Source organism: Triticum urartu, chromosome 5 (genome assembly GCF_003073215.2).
Source record: "Triticum urartu cultivar G1812 chromosome 5, Tu2.1, whole genome shotgun sequence".
In the NCBI taxonomy this organism is placed as follows: Eukaryota; Viridiplantae; Streptophyta; class Magnoliopsida; order Poales; family Poaceae; genus Triticum; species Triticum urartu.
In genome coordinates, this window is record NC_053026.1 from 379895209 (window position 1) to 379917607 (window position 22399).

The 22399-nt window shown below is 46.0% G+C and overlaps 2 protein-coding genes across 2 annotated transcripts; both read left to right on the forward strand.

Moving 5' to 3' along the window:
- Positions 1–414: 414 nt before the first annotated feature.
- On the forward strand, positions 415–13676 carry LOC125556042. The gene is made up of 2 exons (XM_048718843.1): positions 415–898; positions 13524–13676. The coding sequence occupies exons 1-2, from the start codon at positions 667–669 to the stop codon at positions 13622–13624; spliced, it is 333 nt and encodes a 110-aa protein (XP_048574800.1). The 5' UTR covers positions 415–666; the 3' UTR covers positions 13625–13676.
- Positions 13677–16755: 3079 nt separating this feature from the next.
- Positions 16756–21772, forward strand: LOC125507043 (F-box/kelch-repeat protein At3g06240-like). Its single transcript, XM_048671741.1, has 4 exons — positions 16756–16769; positions 19714–20610; positions 21093–21095; positions 21691–21772. Exons 1-4 carry the CDS (start codon positions 16756–16758, stop codon positions 21770–21772), a joined length of 996 nt encoding a protein of 331 aa, XP_048527698.1.
- The last annotated feature ends 627 nt before the right edge of the window (positions 21773–22399 follow it).

The following is a 22399-nucleotide window of genomic DNA, read 5'->3' on the forward strand; positions in this document are numbered from 1 at the left end:
GTCACCATGGTTACTGGTGCTAATCTCGCGATGATTCAAAACTCGTTCGAATTTAAATTTAAAATAAAGTCAAACTATAAAAGTTTTCAATTGTCAAACTAAAATGTTCAAAAGGTGGTAAATAATCCATAGGACATTATAGTGGTGAATTCAACTTTTTGAAAAGTATTTAAGTTCCCTAAAATAAATGAGACATGGGCCAATTCATTATTTAAAATGTCTTCTCTAGTTTGTGTAAATACAAACTATTTTAAATAACCACCAAAACTTTTGTGGCGGTGTCTAATATTGCATCACCAATTATGGGCCAAGTCTCATATATTATAAGACCGAAATAACGTTGAGAGTAAGTAGCAAACAAAGCAAAAGAAAAAAGAAAAGCAGAAAATTTAAAGAGAAAAGAAAAAGGCAAAGTGCCACTATGCACTTTGGCCCAACTAACTACAGGAAACAGCCCAACCCACCTAGGCTATCCCTAACCTCCCGCTACAGGAGACAGTGAGGTCGTGGCACACATCCACGGCGTCGTGGCCGTGGATGGCCACCACGTGCCCCCCTCGGACCTATATGTGCGTCCATACGAAACCCTAGATCGAGCTCGTCTAGTTACCCCTCGAACCCCCTTCGCCCCCATCTTCTTGGCTCGAATTTGAGCCCGGAATTAACATGGTGACCACAACTTCGCCGTCATTGTCGTGGCCACCGACGTCTCCGGCGTGTGGGGGCGTCCTGGAGGTTCCTCGCGCTCGGCCGCGTCCGTTCAGGGCATCGGAACAAGGCGGGACGCTGCATGGACGACGATGTCAACTTCTTCCTCCTCCGCCCGTCATCGTCTCGCCATCGCCGCCGCCCCTCCGGTTCACCCCCGACCTCCCCGAGCTTGTCATCGAGCACCTCGGTGAGGCCCCCATCCGATTTTCCCCTTCCCCCATCGTATCCATAGCCGTAGCCGTCATTCTGCGCCATGGCCGGAGCTCCGTCGTGGTCGCCCTAGGGGCTCCTCCCTTGCACTCACCGCGCCCACGGGCACGCGCACGCACACCTGGCCGCGTCCCACCGCGCCCCTTATCGTCCCTGCCTGCTCCCGGAGCGGCCCCTACATGTGCGCCCGTCCGCAGGGGCTTGTCCCCGCTTTCTCCCCTGCGCTCTGTTGTTTGCCTGCTCCTCCTCGTTGTTCTGCTGCTTGTTGCGTCTTCTTCTCCCACCGCTGGCCGCTGCAACGCCAGCCTCCGGCTAGCACTCCCCTCACCCCGCGCGCCCACCGGATTTATGCGCCTCGCTGCCGCGCCTCGCTAGCTTGTCCAGCCTGCTGTTGTGCCCTGTTTCTCGCTACATATGCTGGGGTGTCCGCGTGCCTAAGCGCACGCGCCTGCGTCGCTCTCCCCACCTCTCGTTCGCTCTCCCCACCATTCGCTGGCCCGGCCGCCCGTGCTGCGACTGGCCCTGCCGCCGGCACCCTGTGCGCGCGCGCGTGTGAGCCCAGCACGTGGCCGCTCTGATGGTCGCTGCCACATGGGCTCCGGCCCAAGTTAATTAGGAAGGCCTAATTAAGTTAGGCCTAACCCCCCTTTGTTAGCTCTAATTGATAGAACGTGTGTGGGTGGACTCTAAAAAAAGATAGAACATTTGGGCCCCTCAGTTAATCAACTATTTGTTTTAACTCTAAAAATGCAGAGTCAATGACATATGGGGCCTGCTTTGACCCTATTGTCCAGTAAACCCTGACTGGTCAACTGTTGACTTTGACCCTGACCCCCACCTGTCATAAACTATGGCTAGAATAGTGCTAGGTGATAAAACTAATTTCTGTTTTATTTTTAAATTAAAAGAATTCCAAAATACTATTAAAACTTTGGAGAATAATATAAAATAAATCATAACTCGGATGAAAATGTTTTGTACATGAAAGTTGCTCAGAACGACGAGACGAATCCGGATACGTAGCCCGTTCGTCCGCCGCACATCCCTAGCATAGTGAACATGCAACTTTCCCCCTCCGATTCATTTGTCCGAAAACACAAAACACTGGGGATATTTTCCCGGGTGTTTCCCCCCTTCACCGGTATCACCTCATACTGCGTTAGGTCACCCCTAGCACCACGCATTGCCATGTTATGCTGTGTGTTGCTTTGTTTGCTCTGTTATTTATTGCGTTCCCCCTCCGTTACTTCTTTCCGGTAGACCCCGAGACCTGTGTCGGTACCCCCGATCGACTACGGTGTTGACGACCCCCTCCTTGCCAGAGCAACCAGGCAAGCCCCCCCCCCTTGATCACCAGATATCGCCTACTCTTCACTCTACTGCTTGCATTAGAGTAGTGTAGCATGTTATTGCTTTCCGTTAATCCTATCCTGATGCATATCCTGTCATTGTTGCTCCAGTTATTGATACCTTACCTGCAATCCTAAATGCTTAGTATAGGATGCTAGTTTACCATCAGTGGCCCTACATTCTTGTCCATCTGCCATGCTATACTATCGGGTCGTGATCACTCGGGAGGTGATCACGGGTTTATACTTATACATAATATATGATACTTGTGGTGACTAAAGACGGGTCGGCTCATAGAATACCCGTGAGTGATTCACGGATTGGGTCCGAAAGGACGTTTGTCCCAACGGCCCTCCGAGTGGATCTTTGTGGCGGAGCGACAGGGTAGGTTGAGACCGCCTAGGAGAGAGGTGGGCCTGGCCCTGTTCGGCGTCCGTGGTTATTTCAAAATAACACGCTTAACGAGATCTGGGTATTTGTTCTGAGTCTGGCCACTGGCCTATACACACTAACCAACTACGAGGGAACGATTATGGGCACTTGACGTCGTGGTATCAGCCAAAGCCTTCTTGACGTCAGCGACTGAGCGGCGCATGCCGGGTTGGATTGTGTAGGATCGGAAGTATGTCTAGAGGGGGGTGATTAGACTACTTGACCAAATAAAAATCTAGCCTTTTCCCAATTTTAGTTCTTGGCAGATTTTAGCTATCTTAGCACAAGTCAAGCAATCTTCACACAATTCAAGCAAGCATGCAAAAGAGTATATGAGCAACGGAAAGTAAAGCATGCAACTTGCAAGAATGTAAAGGGAAGGGTTTGGAGGATTCAAACGCAATTGGAGACACGGATGTTTTTGTCGTGGTTCCGATAGGTGGTGCTATCGTACATCCATGTTGATGGAGACTTCAACCCACGGAGGGTAACGGTTGTGCGAGCCCACGAAGGGTCCACGAAGAAGCAACCTTGTCTATTCCATCACGGCCGTTGCCCACGAAGGACTTGCCTCACTAGCGGTAGATCTTCACGAAGTAGGCGATCTCCTTACCCTTACACACTCCTTAGTTCAACTCCACAATCTTGTCGGAGGCTCCCAAGTGACACCTAGCCAATCTAGGAGACACCACTCTCCAAGAAGTAACAAATGGTGTGTTGATGATGAACTCCTTGCTCTTGTGCTTCAAATGATAGTCTCCCCAACACAACTCTCTCCCACAGGATTTGGATTTGGTGGAAAGAAGATTTGAGTGGAAAGCAACTTCGGGAAGGCTAGAGATCAAGATTCATATGGTTGGAATGGAATATCTTAACCTCAACACAAGTGTAGGTGGTTCTCTCTCAGAAAATGTGTATTGGAAGTGTAGGTATGTTCTGATGGCTCTCTCCATGAATGAAGAGTGGGTGGAGGGGTATATATAGCCTCCACACAAAATCTAACCCACACAATTTGCCAAACTCAGTGAGACCGAATGGTTAAACTCGGTCGGACCGATTCAGCAAACCTAGTGACCGTTAGCATTTTCGGTGGGACTGAGATGCAACTCGGTAGGACCGATATGGTTAGGGTTAGGGCATAACGTAATCTCGATGTGACCGATTACTCAAACTCGGTGGGACCGATTTTGGTAATAACCTAACCAGAGAGTTGGTCAGGTAAACTCGGTGGGACCGATTCGCTCATCTCGGTGAGACCGAAATGTTATGAAGGGAAACAGAGAGTTTACATTGCAATCTCGGTGGGACCGATCGCTCATCTTGGTAAGACCGAAACGTTACGAAGGGAAACAGAGAGATTACAATCCATCTCGGTGAGACCTAGATCCCTATCGGTGAGACCTATTTGCCTAGGGTTTGTGGCAGTGGCTATGACATTTGAAACTCGGTGGCACCGGATAGAAAGAATCGATGGGGCCGAGTTTGGCTTTTGGTTTAGGTCATATGTGGATGTGGGAAGGTAGTTGAGGATTTTTGGAGCATATCACTAAGCATTTTGAGCAAGTAAGCCATTAAGCAACACCTCATCCCTCCTTGATAGTATTGGCTTTTCCTATAGACTCAATGTGATCTTGGATCATTAAAATATAAAATGTAGAGTCTTGAGCTTCAAGCTTGAGCCAAACTTTCTGTCCTTAGAATTTTGAGGGATCCACTTTCCCCATTCATGCCATACCATTCATTGAGCTTTTCCTAAAATATTAATCTTGGAATAATGTTAGCTCAATGAGCTATATGTTGTTAGGAATTATCAAAACCACCCAGGGATAGTTGCACTTTCAATCTCCCCTTTTTGTTAATTGATGACAACATATAGATCAAAACTTCGACAAATGATAATAAGAGTGAAAGATATTGTCGCTTTGAGAAGTATGTGAAAAGCAAGAGCTCCCCCTATATTTGTGCATATCTTAAGATTTGCTTTGGACTGCAAATGCACAATGAGTTAGGATCATGGGTTACTCTTCCATGTCACATACATCTTGGTGGAGCGCTTAAAATAATAAAGATTGAATACATGCACTCATCACCAAGCAAAGTGAATGATCATATAAGGATAAGTAAGATAATATCATCTAACAAGCATAAGTGTAGCTTATAATCAACCGCGTGATCATCAATGTCTCACAGATAATAGCATAGTATCTCAAGCAATCAAAAGACAAAAAAAGTTCAACCACCAAATCAAGAGAGAATAAAAAGCAATGCTCTCTCTCGAAGCCTATGATCTATACATGTTTCTCCCCCTTTGGCAACAAGTTACCAAAAAGTTCATAGAAAATGCATAGCACTAAAACGTCTCTCAAGCTTGGTCTTCAGTTGGTGGTGTCCGGATAACTCCAAGAACGAAGGCTTCAGTCGAAGTAGATGGAGCTGAAGGAGTTGGTGTTGGAGCTGATTGCGCTGAAGTTGTAGCTGGTGCAGATGAAGTGGCTCTGGTGTCTGGAACAAGCACTGCAGCTGACCTCTGAGCTCTAGGCACTCTGGCAAATGCATCAGTGGTTGTTTTGCCCTTCCTCTCCTGCATGTCATCTTGAAGTTGCTCCACAATAGACTGAATCTCAGTTACCTTCACATCCAAGTCATAGAATTTTTGCTCCATGATTTTTTCCAAGCTCTCCTGGTTTTGAGTCAGGGTGGCCAGTCCCTTCTCAATCCTCAGAGTGGATGCAATCAGGTAGCCAAGCTGATCTTGCTTGCTCTTCAGGAGATACTGAGATGCTTCTTCAATAGTTGGCATCCTTGCAGCCTTTTCAGCTTTTGCCTTCTCCTTCTTGGCTTGTGCTTGTACTGAGGATGGTTCATCTTCATTCATAACCACTTGGTTGTCCTCAAAATCTGGATAGATGACAAAGTGTTCCTTATCCAACAGATATTTTCATGTGCCCATCTTTGAGTTAATCAACTCCTGAATTTGTGGGGCATATCCACAACTTCTCTTTTGGTCTGCTGCTGTTCTCTTGATAGTCTCAACCATGAGGCTCATGACCTTAAATTTCTGTGGGACATCAAAGATGTGAAGCAAGTTAATTGCATGCCCTCTGATCATGTTGTGGTCACCTGACTTGGGCAAAAGAGTGTGCCTTAGGATCCAGTTGATCGTTGGCAGTCCTGACAGAAGAAAATGGACTGACCCAAACTTGAAAGTCTCAAGAGCTTTGTTTGGGATTTTCTTATACATCTGTGACATAGAATTGTGATCCATCTTTTTGTTGGCATAAACATCCAAGTCATCTTCACTTTCCTTTGGGGCATTGATCAGATTGGTCCATTCCTCAATAGTTGATTGGTATCTCATTCCTTCAGACATCCAAACTATTCTGCCATCTGGATAGAAATGTGTTGTGGGGTAGAATTGCATAATGAGCTCATCATTCCAGTTTGTGAGCTTCTGCCCAACAAAGTCTGCAACTCCACACGCACTGAAGCTGTCATACACTCCAGGATAGTGTTCTTCATTCTCCTTCATGTAGGTCCAGTCGACCCACCTCATATCACACACTATAGGCTTCTTGTCCAACAAGACTATCTCATAGAAATCCTGTTGTTCCTTTGTGTGGAACCTGTAATCAACAGCAGTCCTTCTCCTGGTGGCATATGGATCTGACTCTCTCCATAGCCTCAACCCTGAGTCTCTCCTGATCTTCATGTTCTCAGCCATAGGATGGGCATCATTGTGGTCTGGAATCTTGGTTTGAGCTTCCTTAGGAGTTGTCCTTCATCATCTTCATCAGCAGCAACTTCACGCATTGGGGCCTTGTTCTTCTCAGCAGCTGGTATACTCCTGGTATTCCTCTTAGGTGCACTCTTGGGCTTGGAGGCTGCTTTGGGTGCTTCTTTGGGCTTTGATGTTGCAGCCCCTGACTTTATAGCATCACCCATCAGCTTTTGTGCCTTGGGTGCTGGTGCAGCATCTTCTTCCTCTTTTTCTTCTTCCATCATGGAAGCCTTTCCAATCACTCTGGCCATGGTCTTCTTGACCCTTTCCTTCCTTTTCTTTCCTTCTGCAGCAGGCTCTTTGGGTTTGGATTCCAAAGATGCTTGAGTGGTGGCTCTGGCTTTTGACATGGGTTGTCTTCCTGCTGGGCTTTTGATCTTCATCCCTGGCTTAACTGCAGCTGAGCTGTACTCCTTCTTGAGCACTTTCTTCTTTGATGTGGCATCATCCTCAGTGGCCACATAGTCTTCATCCTCAGACTCTGAAGTTTTCTTCTTCCTAGTTCTGGTGGAAGCTTTGGGCAAGTTGCTGGGAGTGCTCCTGCTTCCATCATCTGAACTGCTAGAGGGACTAGTGCCCTCACTCAGGTGAACCTTCTCCTTTGACCTGTTCTGGCTGTCACTCTGATCAGACATATTGCAAACACTGACAGCAGACCCTGTGAATAAATATATATGAGATAGAGTGGATGAGCATCACAAAATGCAGAGGTTTTTGCAAAATAATGAGTCAAAAACTTAATTTTAGTTTTCCACAGAAAGCATTTTGGATCAACCGATTTGTAAACTCAGTGATACCGAAGCAGCTGTTGGAACCTAAACTAGTGAACTCGGTCAGACCGAGTCACAGTTCGGTGGCACCGAGACTGCTAGGGTTTCACAAATTCCTGAACTCGGTCACACCGATTTTCAATTCTCGGTCAGACCGAGAATCTCATGTGCAATGGCCTGAGCCGAATCGGTGATACCGAGTTCCACAACTCGGATGGTCCGAGATGGTTTCGGCGGAAACCTAACCCTAAATTTTCAATTCAACTCTAATCTATGGAGTGTTTTGACTGGATAAGATCGTTTCAATCGTGGCAAGATTCATGGCAAACACAATGTGCTAGGAATCAGATTGAGGATAGCACAGTGATCAAGTTCATACCCTAGTTCGGCGATGAACTCGCTAAGGCGGCAACGGCGGGGATGATTCCCGTTGACGGCGGCGGAGACCAGCGGCAAGAGGCGGCTGGCGACGAGGAAGACGATCCGGAGACCCTGGAGGCGGAGCGGGCTAAGCGCGGGTCGAGGAGGTTCGGAAAGTTTTCCAAAATTTGACCCGTGGGTATATATAGCCCGACCCTATTGGTGTGACCGAGTGGAACAACTCGGTGGCACCGAGATTCATAACTGCAATCAATTACTGAAATTCGGTGTGACCGAAAGGTTCAAATCAGTTGCACCGAGATTGAAAACCTAGATTGACTTAGAGATCTCGGTATGACCGAAATGAATGAATCAGTCAGACCAAAACGCACAAAGAAGTTTTGGAAGTTTAAGTCTATGACGAATTGGGGACTCCGAGTGCTCCTCACACAGAGTGGTTCGAATCTGACTTGATCAAATTTTGTGATGTAGCATGAATAGAGTTTGAGACGAGAAAAGCATAGATAGCTAGAGAGGGTTCTTAGGCATTCTTGTCCATCCACTTGGAAAAAGAAAAGAAAACCAATCAATCAAAACAACAAGTGGATGTCCTCGAATGAGTAAAATATGCAATCAACATGCTCACACAATAAAATGGCAATTGAAATATGTGGCAAAGCATGCACAACCAATTCTAGCATCAATCAAACAATTTGCGATGACTAGGTCATCTATATATGAGTATATTGACTTAGGAGTCAAATGAGAACATTTGATCATAGGTCATACTCATCGTTTAAGCACAAGTGGGGTTACCACTTTTACATAAAGCATTGTTGTGTTCACACCATTAGAGTTACTTTAGCTCAATTCTTAGAGGAAAGCTCCCCCTAGATGTGAGATCCCCCCTAAGAGGGATGAACTAACCTTGGGTTTTGTCGATGATGACTTCATGTAGATGTTGAAGATGTGGATGCTCAATGTTGATGTAGATCATTTGAAGCTATCCATTGGAGTGAGTTGCACTTTCAATACCTACACGGGTTAGTCCCACAAGGAACAAACAAGGATATCCATAGACATAAAGTGATGCACACACAAGATGATGTCTATGAAAGCTTTTAGGTTACCTTGTCCCTTGTCTTGCCAACAAGAGGGTTTGTGACTCCTTGAACTAGTGCAAGATGTGGAAGTTGATTGCACTTGTTCTCGCCAAGATGATAAGAGTGAAGTATGTTGGCGGAGTCACCCTCAAGAACTCTCTAGTTCTTCTTCTTCAGGATCCACACCATCTTGATGGGAATCCTCGGTGTTGTAGTTGTATTTGATGAAGTGGAACTTGAAGTAGTCTTGGGAACCCACTTGACCAAGGCCTTAGGAGCTTCTTCAAATGCATCAATTTCCTCTTGAAGCTTGTCCTTGCCTTTTTGCTTGTGGTCTTGTGGTGGAAGATCATCTTGAGCTTGTGTCCCTTTGAAAGAAGTAGGATCATACTTCTCTTGTTGAGGAACAAACTTCGTCTTGGGGTATTGATCTTCTTCCCACTCAACTTCATTGGCATTGAACTTTCGTTCAAAACCAACACCTTAATTCTTCCGGTGCCTTCCTTGCTTGCGTACAATTTCCTCGAATTGCTTACTTTCGGCAAGGCTCTTGTAAACACCTTTCTCTATAATTCCCTTCAATAAGCTATTTTCTTGCTCAAGTGTAACTTGGCTAAGAGAATCATTAGTGGAATCAAAAGAACTACTAGAAGCAACAATATTGGATTTAGCATGATTATTGTTACTACTAGAGGAAGAATCTTTCTTGTTCTTGTTACTAGACTTGACTTGAGGCATGTAAGTGGATAAGACTAAACGCTTGGCAATGTAAGAAGAACTTTTCTTACGAAGATCATCATTGATTGCTTTTAAGAACTCATGCTCTTGCTCAAGGTTAAGCTTTTCAAAGCGTAATTTCTCATGAGTCCTTAAAAGTTCTCGATGATCTCCTAAGATAGTTTTATGAGCTAACTTAAGAGTGTTTAGTTCTTTAGTTAGAGACTCAATCTTCTCCTTATCATTTTCATTCATTTTATCTTGATTAGCATGATTAATTGACGTTTCATCACAGTATTCATCACTAGAGTTGTCAACAAGTAAATCATCATCACCTAACAAGTCATCTTCATCACTATTGAAATCAACATACTCGGGGTGTGATACCTTTGGGCCTTTAGCCATGAAGCATGTTCCAACTCCTTCATTTGGTGAGTCAAATATGTCGTAGGAGTTGGTTGTCACAAGTGCTAGACCGGCAACACCTTCATCTTGAGTATATTCGGAGTCGGAGTGATAGCTTCTCTCGGAGTGGTTGTCGGAGTCGGAGCCGGATACCCATTCACCAACATGAGCTTAATGTCTTCGTTTTGTGTAGCTCCTTGATGACTTGTCCTTTCTTTCCGAATCCTTGCTTCTCCGTGAGGGTCTTCGTTCATAACGATCATCTCTACTCCTTCTTTCTCTAGATGGTGATTCTTCTCTTCTACTTCTTCTCTTGGGAGAATCTTCTCTTCTCTTGTAGGGGGCCGTACACTCATTGGAATAGTGTCTGGGCCTTCCACAGTTGTAGCAGTTTCGCTCTCGACTAGAAGATCTTTTGTCATTGTAGGACCTTAACTTGGAGCTTCTCTCTTTGCTTCTACTCTTGTAGAACTTGTTGAAGTTCTTCACCATTAAGCTCAATTCTTCATTAAAGGTTTGTTTCTCACTCGATGATGTGGGGGCTTCACATGAGGCTTTGTAAGCACCACTTGATTTGTTGTGAAGTTCCTCTTTATCCTTGAGTGGCATCTCATGAGCAACAATTCTTCCGGTGACTTCCGTTGGCTTGAGATCTTTGTAATTTGGCATCATTTGGATCAATGTGCACACGGTATCATATTTTCCATCCAAGGCTCTTATGATCTTCTTGATGATGAATCTATCGATCATCTCTTCACTCCCTAAGCCGGCAATCTAATTTGTGATAAGAGCAAGCCTAGAGTACATTTCAGCAACACCTTCACCATCCTTCGTTTTGAACTTGTCAAGTTGACTTTGAAGCACATCCAATTTGGATTCCTTGACGGAGTCGGTACCTTCGTGCATATCAATCAAAGTATCCCAAATTTCCTTTGCATTCTCAAGACGGCTGATTTTGTTGAATTCTTCGGGGCACAATCCGTTGAAGAGGATATCACAAGCTTGAGCGTTGTATTGCAGCATTTTCAACTCTTCCGCGGTGGCTTCACGGTTCGGTTCTTTCCCGTCAAAGAATTCACCTTGCAAGCCAATACACACAATAGCCCAAACGGTGGGGTTATGTCCAAGAATATGCATTTTTCATCTTATGCTTCCAACTAGCAAAATTAGTGCCATCAAAGTAAGGACCTCTACGGTGATAATTTCCCTCGCTAGACGCCATACTCTCCTAGGTTGTGAAACCAAAGCTATGACCGCCAAAAGCTATGGAAATCAAAGCAAATGGAGACCAAAGCTCTGATACCACTTGTAGGATCAAAAGTATGTCTAGAGGGAGGGTGATTAGACTACTTGACCAAATAAAAATCTAGCCTTTTCCTAATTTTAGTTCTTGGCAGATTTTAGCTATCTTAGCACAAGTCAAGCAATCTCCACACAATTCAAGCAAGCATGCAAAATAGTATATGAGCAGCGGAAAGTAAAGCATGCAACTTGCAAGAATGTAAAGGGAAGGGTTTGGAGGATTCAAACGCAATTGGAGACACGGATGTTTTTGTCGTGGTTCCGATAGGTGGTGCTATCGTACATCCACATTGATGGAGACTTCAACACACGGAGGGTAACGGTTGTGCGAGTCCATGGAGGGCTCCACCCACGAAGGGTCCACGAAGAAGCAACCTTGTCTATTCCATCACGGCCGTCGCCCACGAAGGACTTGCCTCACTAGCGGTAGATCTTCATGAAGTAGGCGATCTCCTTGCCCTTGCACACTCCTTGGTTCAACTCCATAATCTTGTCGGAGGCTCCCAAGTGACACCTAGCCAATCTAGGAGACACCACTCTCCAAGAAGTAACAAATGGTGTGTTGATGATGAACTCCTTGCTCTTGTGCTTCAAATGATAGTCTCCCCAACACAACTCTCTCCCACAGGATTTGGATTTGGTGGAAAGAAGATTTGAGTGGAAAGCAACTTGGGGAAGGCTAGAGATCAAGATTCATATGGTTGTAATGGAATATCTTGACCTCAACACAAGTGTAGGTGGTTCTCTCTCAGAAAATGTGTATTGGAAGTGTAGGTATGTTCTGATGGCTCTCTCCATGAATGAAGAGTGGGTGGAGGAGTATATATAGCCTCCACACAAAATCTAACCATTACACACAATTTGCCAAACTCGGTGGGACCGAATGGTTAAACTCGGTCGGACCGATTCAACAAACCTAGTGACCGTTAGGATTTTCGGTGGGACTGAGATGCAACTCGGTAGGACCGATATGGTTAGGGTTAGGGTATAACGTAATCTCGGTGTGACCGATTACACAAACTCGGTGGGACCGATTTTGGTAATAAGCTAACCAGAGAGTTGGTCAGGTAAACTCGGTGGGACCGATTTGCTCATCTCGGTGAGACCGAAATGTTACGAAGGGAAACAGAGAGTTTACATTGCAATCTCGGTGGGACCGATCGCTCATCTCGGTAAGACCGAAACGTTACGAAGGGAAACAGAGAGATTACAATCCCATCTCGGTGAGACCGAGATCCCTATCGGCGAGACCGATTTGCCTAGGGTTTGTGGCAGTGGCTATGACATTTGAAACTCGGTGGCGCCGGATAGAAAGAATCGGTGGGGCCGAGTTTGACTTTTGGTTTAGGTCATATGTGGATGTGGGAAGGTAGTTGAGGATTTTTGGAGCATATCACTAAGCATTTTGAGCAAGTAAGCCATTAAGCAACACCTCATCCCTCCTTGATAGTATTGGCTTTTCCTATAGACTCAATGTGATCTTGGATCACTAAAATATAAAATGTAGAGTCTTGAGCTTCAAGCTTGAGCCAAACTTTTTGTCCTTAGAATTTTGAGGGATCCACTTTCCCCATCCATGCCATGCCATTCATTGAGCTTTTCCTGAAATATTAATCTTGGAATAATGTTAGCTCAATGAGCTATATGTTGTTAGGAATTACCTAAACCACCCAGGGATAGTTACACTTTCAGATTGGAATGCCTGCTCTTGTATAAGGGAGGCTAGGTCTGCTCGTCGGCCTCGTACGCAACATGCAGGTGTGCAATGGGCGATGGGCCCAGACCCCTGCGCCATAGGATTTAGACCGGCGTGCTGACCTCTATGTTGTGCCTAGGTAGGGCTGCGACGTGTTGATCTTCCGAGGTCGGGCATGACCCAGAAAAGTGTGTCTGGAGAAAGGGGATCGAGCGTGTTGGGAAATATGGTGCACCCCTGCAGGGAAGTTGATCTATTCCAATAGCCGTGTCCCTCAGTAAAAGGACGACCCGGAGTTGTACCTTGACCTTATGACAACTAGAACCGGATACTTAATAAAACACACCCTTCCAAGTGCCAGATACAACCGGTGATCGCTCTCTCACAGGGCGACAAGGGGAGGATCGTCGGGTAGGATTATGCTATGCGATGATACTTCGTGAACTTACCATCTACTCTCTTCTACATGCTGCAAGATCGAGGTTGACAGAAGCATAGTCTTCGACATGACTAGCTATCCCCCTCTTATTCCGGCTTTCTGCAGTTCAGTCCACATATGCTACCCTTTTCCATTTGATACCAATGCATACATATGTAGTGTAGATCCTTGCTTGCGAGTACTTTGGATGAGTACTCACGGTTGCTTTGCTCCCCCTTTTCCCCTTTCTATACCCGATTGTTGCAACCAGACGACAGAGTCCAAGAGCCAGATGCCATCGTCGACGAGGACTCCTACTACACTGGAGGTGCCTACAACTACGTGCAGGCCGCTGACGACGACCAGGAGTAGTTTAGGAGGATACCAGGCAGGAGGCCTGCGCCTCTTTCGATCTGTATCCCAGTTTGTGCTAGCCTTCTTAAGGCAGACTTGTTTAACTTATGTCTGTACTTAGATATTGTTGCTTCCGCTGACTCGTCTATGATCGAGCTCTTGTATTCGAGCCCTCGAGGCCTCTGGCTTGTAATATGATGCTTGTATGACTTATTTTATTTGTAGAGTTGTGTTGTGATATCTTCCCGTGAGTCCTTGATCTTGATCGTACACATTTGCATGTATGATTAGTGTACGATTGAATCAGGGGCGTCACATGAACTGTTTCTGTTGTGTTCGCTCATCGCAAACAGTTCATCTGAGTGAACTGTATGCCTTCCATCGCACACATCTTGATCTGTCTAAGCATTTCTATTGTGTTGCCTAATCACACACAGTTCATCCTAGTGAACTGTATGCTGTATATCGCACACACCCTTATCTAACTGCTTGTTTCTGTTGTTCTGCCTCATCGCAAACAGTTCTTCTGGATTAACCATTTGCCACGCATCGCACACGCAACTCTAATCTGAACCGTGTTTGATGTCACCGCCTTCGCAAACATTTTGTATCTTTTTAATAGTTTTATTACATCACCGTTTGTGGCTAATGCATCGCACACAGTTTCGTCGAGGGGTCTCTGATTGGACTGTCGCATTTGGACCAACCTGCAATAGTGTGGCTCGTAGGTGGTTGAGGCCCGCGTCGCTTCGCCCCTCTCTTCTCTTCCGCCGCGAGCAGGGTCGTGCGCGCCACGGGCCTAGGGGCTACTGTCGAGCCCGTCGGACTGGGGTCCAGGCCTGTCTGTTTGCGGCCCATCGTGTGGCACCTTCGAAAGGCCCCGCGAGGCGAGCATCAGCAAGGGTCATCAGGAGCTCCCGAGGGCCTCCCGCGGGGCGGCCTCCCAAAGCCGTCTCCCGAGGCTCCTCGCGGGCGGACATCTCTAGGATCGTCACCCCGCCTCGCGCTGCACATGGGTGACGCGAGCCACGACGAGCAGAGCCAGAAGGGCGCCAGCGGGCGTAGTCGAGGACGCTTTCCTCTTTGGTGCTAAGGGAGCAAGACAACCCGTCGGTTCTCAAAGCAATCCCCAAAGGTTGTCGTTCCGGTGCTAGAAGACCAGGACCGCGGGCCATCAGAACGGAGGTAATCGTCGAGCCTACCGGCGCGTCATGCCAGAAGCTTTTGCACACGGAGACTGTTTTTGCCAGGATAAGCTGTACACCTGCCCCCTTTAAAATTGGCCGTTGTGGTATCCTTCTCGCCTAGAGTTCTCGAGGGAAGAGGACCAAGGCCAGTATAAATATAGGCTAGTCTTCACCTTAGAGGAGGATCGAGTCCTGGATCCCTAGGGTCGAATCCGGAGCCCTCCCGAGGCAGTTATCCTTGTACTCGCTCATATCCATTCTCCCTCGCGAGGCAATCCACACAAAGCAAGAGTAGGGTCTTACACCGCAAGGTGGCGCGAACCTGGATAAATCACCGTGTTGTGTCTTCTTTCCCGCTCGTTCGAGCATGCCGTAGCATCATCATGAGGTAGTGAGCGGCGAGGCGTAGCTTAGTGGAGTTCATCGCGCACACCTTAGAGTTCAAAACTTTCCTTGGATCTGTGGAGCCCCGATTTCGACACAAAATATGGATCAACTTTAAAATAATGACACAAGATATATCTTTTAGTATATACATATATAGATATAAAGAAGGATCAAATATTTATAATGAAATTGCTGTACCGATGATAGAAGCCAGACGGCCTACGCACAACAAAGGATTCACTTGTGCTCAACGGCTTGATATGCCGCGTACCCTAAAAAAGATAATATGTTGCGTCGTGCCAAAATCGTTGGGATATGTCCTCCGTTCACCACGGGGCCGAAAGGACTGCTTCGGGGAGGCTGCCGAGCGTAAGACGAGTGCGTGCATAGTGGGGTGGGAACCACACACACAGCGAACCGGCTCCTCTACCTCTACTGTGGTGAAGGCATGGTAGGGTTCTACAGTAACATGTGCAATGGAAAATACGTAAGGCACGACAGGATACACTGTGGCAGTGTTTTACTGTTTGAATCCTGTAGCAAGATGTACTATTTCCATACTTTAGCATGTACACTGTTTATGTTCTGTAGCAAGAAATCTGATCCATTCATACTATATCTGAAGGCTGATATGTGGCCCAAAGGTAGGCTACTGTAGCACCCTACCGTGCCTTCGCCACAGTAGAGGAGACGGTTCCCACACACAGACACACATTTCATTACATCTTTTTAAATTGAAGAGGCCCTTCTCCATCGTTTCCCCAAATCAATGGTGGGTGAAAGATATTAGGAGAAAAACGGGCGATTTGATTTTAAGCCACTACTTACTTTGGACTTTGATAATTTGTCACTGCTTATATTGTAATTGATCTTTTGCCATTCTTTAGTTTGCACTTTGATCTTTTGCCACTTTTTCACACAAAAAGAATACTTATAAATGAAAAACATATTGTATGCATAAAAGAGTGGACAAGTATACCCTTACATACCTTTTTTGACCGAAACAACCATAGTCCAGCCGATTCCCCAAATCGGGATGAACGTAGCTCAGCCGTGGCTGGTTTGGGGAGGCAGCCGCCGTGGTTGGGGCTGGGGCTGGGCCCGGCGGTGTGGTGCAGGTAGCAGGGGAAGCCAGCCCACTCAGCTGCGGACGACCAGCGCCGCCTCGCTCTGCTCGCTGTTGACAGCGCGTGTGTTGGAGGAATCACGACTTGCTCCCAGCGTCCTCTCCACCATGCCCGAGCTCCTCTGCTCCTCCCGTTCGCGCGACCAGGCTACTGCCGTCGCCGTTGCACGCGCCACTGCCACCAGCTGTTGCACACGCCGCGCGACGGGAGCTCCAGCCTGGGGAATCGGGTCCTCAGCCCGTCGGCCAGGCAGTCACGATCGCTGTTGTTCTTGCCCTCGCCGCCTTCGGTGGCCGAGCAGGACGTACCGGGCTTCCTCCGACGCGAGTTTCCTCAGATGGCGTCCCCTCCAGGTCGAACAAGGAGGTCGGGCTGCGCATCGCTGGCAGGCGCCTTGCGTGCGCCGGAACGCCGCATCGGACAAGCCCGGTCAAGTGCCGGTGCGGGGATGCGCGCCACACCGTGAGCAGTCGTGAGCACCAACAGCCGCCGCTGGATACCGCGTGCGGGAGGGAAGTCGCCGGGAAAGGCTGTCGACTGCCACCGGAGCGCCGCCGTCTCTTGTGTGTGCGCCCGTTCCTGGTTAATCTAACATAGGGTATTCTGAACATTTTACGTGGGACCCAGTTGACATAGGGCAAAAGATCAAAGTTCCAAGTAAAGAATGGCAACAGATCAATTACAATGTATGTAGTGGCAAATTATCAATGTGCGAAGTAAGTTGTGGCAAAAAATCAAATACCCCGGAAAAAACACGGCCAATCCCCTCGAGCAGCGAACAAGCCCTAGATGCCGGCGGCGGCCACCGCCGCCCATCTAGAACCGTTCTAATGGGATCTAGGTGCAGATCAGCGCACGGGGCGGCGACATCTCTGGTTACGGTCGGCGGAGCGCGCTGTATTTCTCGACGTCGTCAAGAAGAAGGCCCAGAGTTCTGCATCCATGTGGTGGAAGGTCGGAGACTTGATGTAAGTCAATTCTGACCATATGATAATCTGTACTTGATTACTCCATCTTTTTTCCGGAATACATGTGCCAGATCTGAACCAGTTTTGGGATCTCACAGATTGATTCAACTCTGTTTTGTCTTCCTTCTATTATTATTATCTTATAAACTGGGTATCTATTTTGTTCGCCAAAATTGTTGTTTCCCAGGTAATATTGATTTCGTTGTTTTGGGAGAAATCGTTTGAAAATATGTCGGTGATATCGGTTTGGTTTTTATGTTGAAATTAACTCTTCGTTTTGTTGGTAATCTCTGTTTGATTGCAAAAGTGGATGAATTGTAAAACAGTGGACCCTGATAAATCCCGAATGTTCAGATTTTAAGCACGTTTTCACGACAATTTTAGTTGAGACGAGATGGCAATTGTACTCCTTTTTGTGGCTAATCTCGTTTGGTTGTTCCGGAAAAATCGATTCTTTTAACGGTAATCTCCGTTTGGTTCTTAACGAAGGGATAGTTTAACAGTTTTGCTAAAGCATATCTAGATGTGCTTATGTTGAGATTCGTGTGAATATTTTTTTTTCTTTTTTCTTTTTTTTTATATTTGATTCACTCACTTAGATATGCAATAATTAGAGTATATATAGATATACCCTAGATACATCTACAGTTTAAAACTGATTTATTTGTTGTGCGCAATCTCCGTTTGATTGGTATTGATGTCGTGGAAACGTTGTGCTTCTTCTGCCTTATTCTTCTTTGTGGTGATGAAAAAATGATTTTTTTGTGGCTATCCGCTCCCTTCTTCGGGAAGCAAAAGTGTTTTTTTCTTTTTTGGCGATTTGTTTTTAGAAAAATGTTTGCTTGGTCAGGGTGGTTCCGTTTGGTTGTATGAAAAAATATTGATTCTTTTTGTTGGTGATGTTTGTGTCCTTCTTTTGGAAGATATATTTTTTAATTTGTTATATGTGTAATCTCGGTGTTGTCGTTACCAGCAGAGAAAATTGATTCCTGTGGGCAAATCTCCCTTTGTTGTAAGGAGAGATCATCTAAAAAAACCTAAAATCTAAAAAGTGCATACACACTATTTGAAAACAACGAGCGGCCGGGCTTCCTAGCCATGTATGAGTTGTTTTTTTGTCTACATGTCGTTATCAGTATTTAATGTGTTCACACTGGTTAGTCCAATTTGAAAGAAACAACTTCACGTACAATTATTTTGGTTTTCCAAATTTTTAAAAAGCTATATCTTTCAAACAGCGCGTCGAAATTCAGATCCGTCTTCACTGTTGAATTCTTTGCGATGAGATCTTTGAAACTAGATCCCGCATGGGTATGTTTCGATGAAATTTTTTTAATGCCAACTTTGGCGCTATATTGTGCAACTTCAGTACTGCTTTGTACAACTTTAGTACTGCATGGTGCGATTTTTTTTTAAACCCAATTTTTTGGAGCTGCATCCACAGTAGTTGTAGTTGCACACATAGTAGTCATAGTTGGCACATGGATGGCCATAGACTTGCACAATTTGGTCCGCATAGTCCCATATGAATTGGCATAGTTTGTAATGTAGTCTAGTTGCACACACATTGATATTTAGTTGGCATGTAATGTAGTCTAATTGCACACACATTGATATTTAGTTGGCAGGAAGACTAGTTGCACACACATATGCTTAGTTGGCTTGTAATATAGTCTAGTTGCACACACATTGATGTTTAGTTGGCAGGGCACTAGTTGCACACACGTATGCGCAATTGACGCGACAATGTAGTCTAATTGCACACACATTGATATATAGTTGGCAGGACTATTGGCACACACATGCTCAGTTGGCGCGGCAATGTAGTTTAGTTACACACACATTGATGTTTAGTTGGCACGACTATTGGCACACACATATGCTCAGTTGGCGCGGTAATATAGTTAGTTGCACAGACATTGATGTTTAGTTAGCAAAAAGACTAGTTCGTCGAAACATCCCCATGCGGGATCTACTTTTAAAGAGCACGTCGTGAGGGTTCTAACAGTAAAAACGGATCCTAATTTCAATGCGATGTTTGAAAGTTATGGTTTTTTAAAAAACTGAAAACACAAATTAAATGCGTTCACATTTATTCACATGTATGATTGCAATTATTTATTCTCTTGACATATATTCACACCTGTTTACTTTTCCTAATATAAGTCAGGGAGACAAAAACTTATCTTTTTCGGCCGGCCACCACGGAGGACTAGTGGGCAGCCGGCCGCCGGTTAGACGCGTCCTAAAAAAAAGAATATATATTTTCTTATAGACAGCCACGGACCTGGTCCCTTTTTCCCGAGAATACTTTGATGCCCGGACTCGGTTTTGGCGGCTGTGCTCATCTTATATATTGTTACATATATGCACTAACAATGCCGAGTTATTAAGCTTCGTAGTCTGTTTCTTGCTGCATGTACGCCATGGACTTGAAGACTTAAGAGGAAGAGGAAGGCGCCAAGATGCACCCCCGAGTTGCTGGAAGAGCTTGTTCTAGAGATTCTTTTTCGGTTGCCAGTCAAATCCCTCCTGCGGTTCAAGTCTGTCAGCAAGGCCTGGTGCACAATAATCTCCGACCCCGTGTTCATCCGGAGGCACCTTCCGTGCCAGAAACCCTCCTGGCTCATCACTCCCCATGCTTTGGACAGTATTATCGAAGGAGAGGACTGGCCAACCACCTTCTCAACCCAAATTTGCTTCTACCGGTGGCAGCTAGACGTCCCAGATACAAGACTGATGCACACAACAGACTTTCCGGGCGAATTCAGCTCGGTCTCTCACTTTGCCCATTGTGATGGTCTGGTGCTCGTCCCCACCAACACCAGGCTCTACCTCTTCAATCCGGCCACCAAGGACACAATGACGCTGCCTGAAAGTAGCCGCACCAAAATGCAGTACAAACATATATTCCTCCCAGTGGGGTTCGGTTTGGATCATCGCACTGGCAAGTACAAGGTGGTCAGGGTGTTCGTACGCTCTAAAGATCCTCTCACAGAAGTGTACCGCATGGGGATGGAGGTGTTCACTGTTGGTGAGGCAAGTACTTCTTGGAGGGAAACCACTGCTGATTTGTCCTACCCTGTTGTTGAGTGGATTACCGGGAAATTTGTAAACGGTGGATTGTTTTGGCCCATTAACAGCTACCATCTTGAGCATGATCCAAATGGCATTGTCCGCTTCAGCCTAGAAGATGAGACGTTCAGCGTCATTCGTCTACCGGATATGTTGTCATTGAACCGTATGCTCGATGAATCCTTCTTGCTGGACGAGATGCAGGGCGAGATTTGCCTGACAGGTTTTACCAAGACTACGACGGAAGTGGCGGTCTGGATGTTAGTTGAAGACCATACTGTGGACTCTCGTTGGGAGCATTGTTACTCTCTCTATATATCTGATCTGGTTCAACCAATGTCGCTTCTTCCAGGGGGCGCAATCATGTTACAAGTTGGTCCCATTTTCTACCGCTACGAGCTGCAGGCTCCAAACCAGAACCTGACGAACATGTGTGAGTTGGAAGGGCTAAGATACAAAGGCCGGAGGAGACGCACTACTAAGCAGAATATCTTCTTCTTCAACGTAATCCCCTACATGGAAAGTCTTGTTCGAATTGTTGCTTAGCTGGCCGAACTCTGATGGCCGTGTGTTAGGGCTGCTGTCCACCAGTGGAGGCTGGCTTGGTTTAGTCCCACCTCGCTTACGGGAGGAGGCCATGACCAACCTATAAGGGAGAGTATTCCTCCTCCTTTCAGTCCGGACTTTTGGGATGGAGTGGGCTTTTTACTGAATGTTGGCCTATGTGCGCATAAACGTTCAGAACGTAAGTAAAGTGTGGGATAGATCAACATCTGGTATTAGAGCCAGCATCGTCATGCCTTCGTGAGGGGCTTCTTAGGGGATGAAATGTTAGGGCTGCTGTCCACCAGTGGAGTTTAGCTTGGTTTAGTCCCACCTCGCTTATGGGAAGAGGCCATGACCAACTTATAAAGGAGAGTATCCCTTCTCCTTTCAGTCCGGGCTTTTGGGATGGAGTGGGCTCTCTACTGAATGTTGACCCATGTGCGCATAAACATTTAGAACGTAAGTAGAATGTGGGATAGATCAAGTTGGACGCTAACACCGTGTTTCAGCTTATGATAAGCTTATATTCGTTATCTTTACCTAGTGTAAAACGCTGTTTGGACTTGGTTCGAAAATTGCAATAAAAATGCTGAAGGATATTTGTTTGGTTTGTAATCTTTGTTTTCCTTTATTTTTGAACCATGGTAATGATAGTTGCAGACCCTGGCCTCATTTATCTTACTTTCACAAATCAGATCTGAACTCTTCGTCAGGAGAAAGAATAAGCCACTTGTTTCTGATGCTAATTTCCCCTTCTTTTTCGGTTGTGATATTTTGTTTGCTGATTCTTGCAGTCATCCTTCTTCACCCGTCGGTTTCCCTTTGGCTGGCCTTGCTGGCACTGATATAAGGGTGGGGAACGCCATCTATGGTTGAACTAGTTAACTTTTACCCAGCCAGTTTATTCTAGAAGCCTAATCAATTTATTTTTAAAACCTACTAGCCAAGACTTAACTACTGGGCTTCTAAAAAATAAATTTAGTTAGGTTTCTAGAATAAGCTGGATAAGGGGCATTATATTGCACCTTATTTTAAAAGCCATCAAAAGAATTGCCTTTAATAGCAAGGTATTACAAATTCAAAGTATCGAAAAGCTCCAGTATTTTAGCCCGTCGATGCAAGGTACCAGTACCAGTTTTCACACATGTTTTGCAGCACTGGGAATACCGTGACCTGTTTGGCTGGTGCTTTATGCAGCAATGTAAATTAGCTAGCTAACTAGTCTGTTGATAGCAGCTACAAACGCGCATGTTCCTAGCTAGTGGCAATCACTTGATGATTTGGTTGATCAGAGTTGATTAGTTGGGTATGGATACACATGTGTTAGAGCAACTCCAATGGGGTGACCTATTTGGTCCGCCCGCGTCCATTTGGGTCGGCGCGGACAAAAGTGGCGGCCCAACGCGCCGACCCAAACTCAAATCGTGTCCGTCCGGCGTCCGCGCCGACCCATTTCTGGCCCAAAATTACGCCTGGAATGCGTCGGCGCGGACGCGAAGCGGA

Bases quoted from the DNA above. Each gene is read 5' to 3' on its own strand.
- LOC125556042 (XM_048718843.1), top strand. From the start codon at position 667: ATGGTGACCACAACTTCGCCGTCATTGTCGTGGCCACCGACGTCTCCG. The intron at 899-13,523 runs GTGAGGCCCCCA...TGTTGCAACCAG, and splicing joins GCTTGTCATCGAGCACCTCG to ACGACAGAGTCCAAGAGCCA.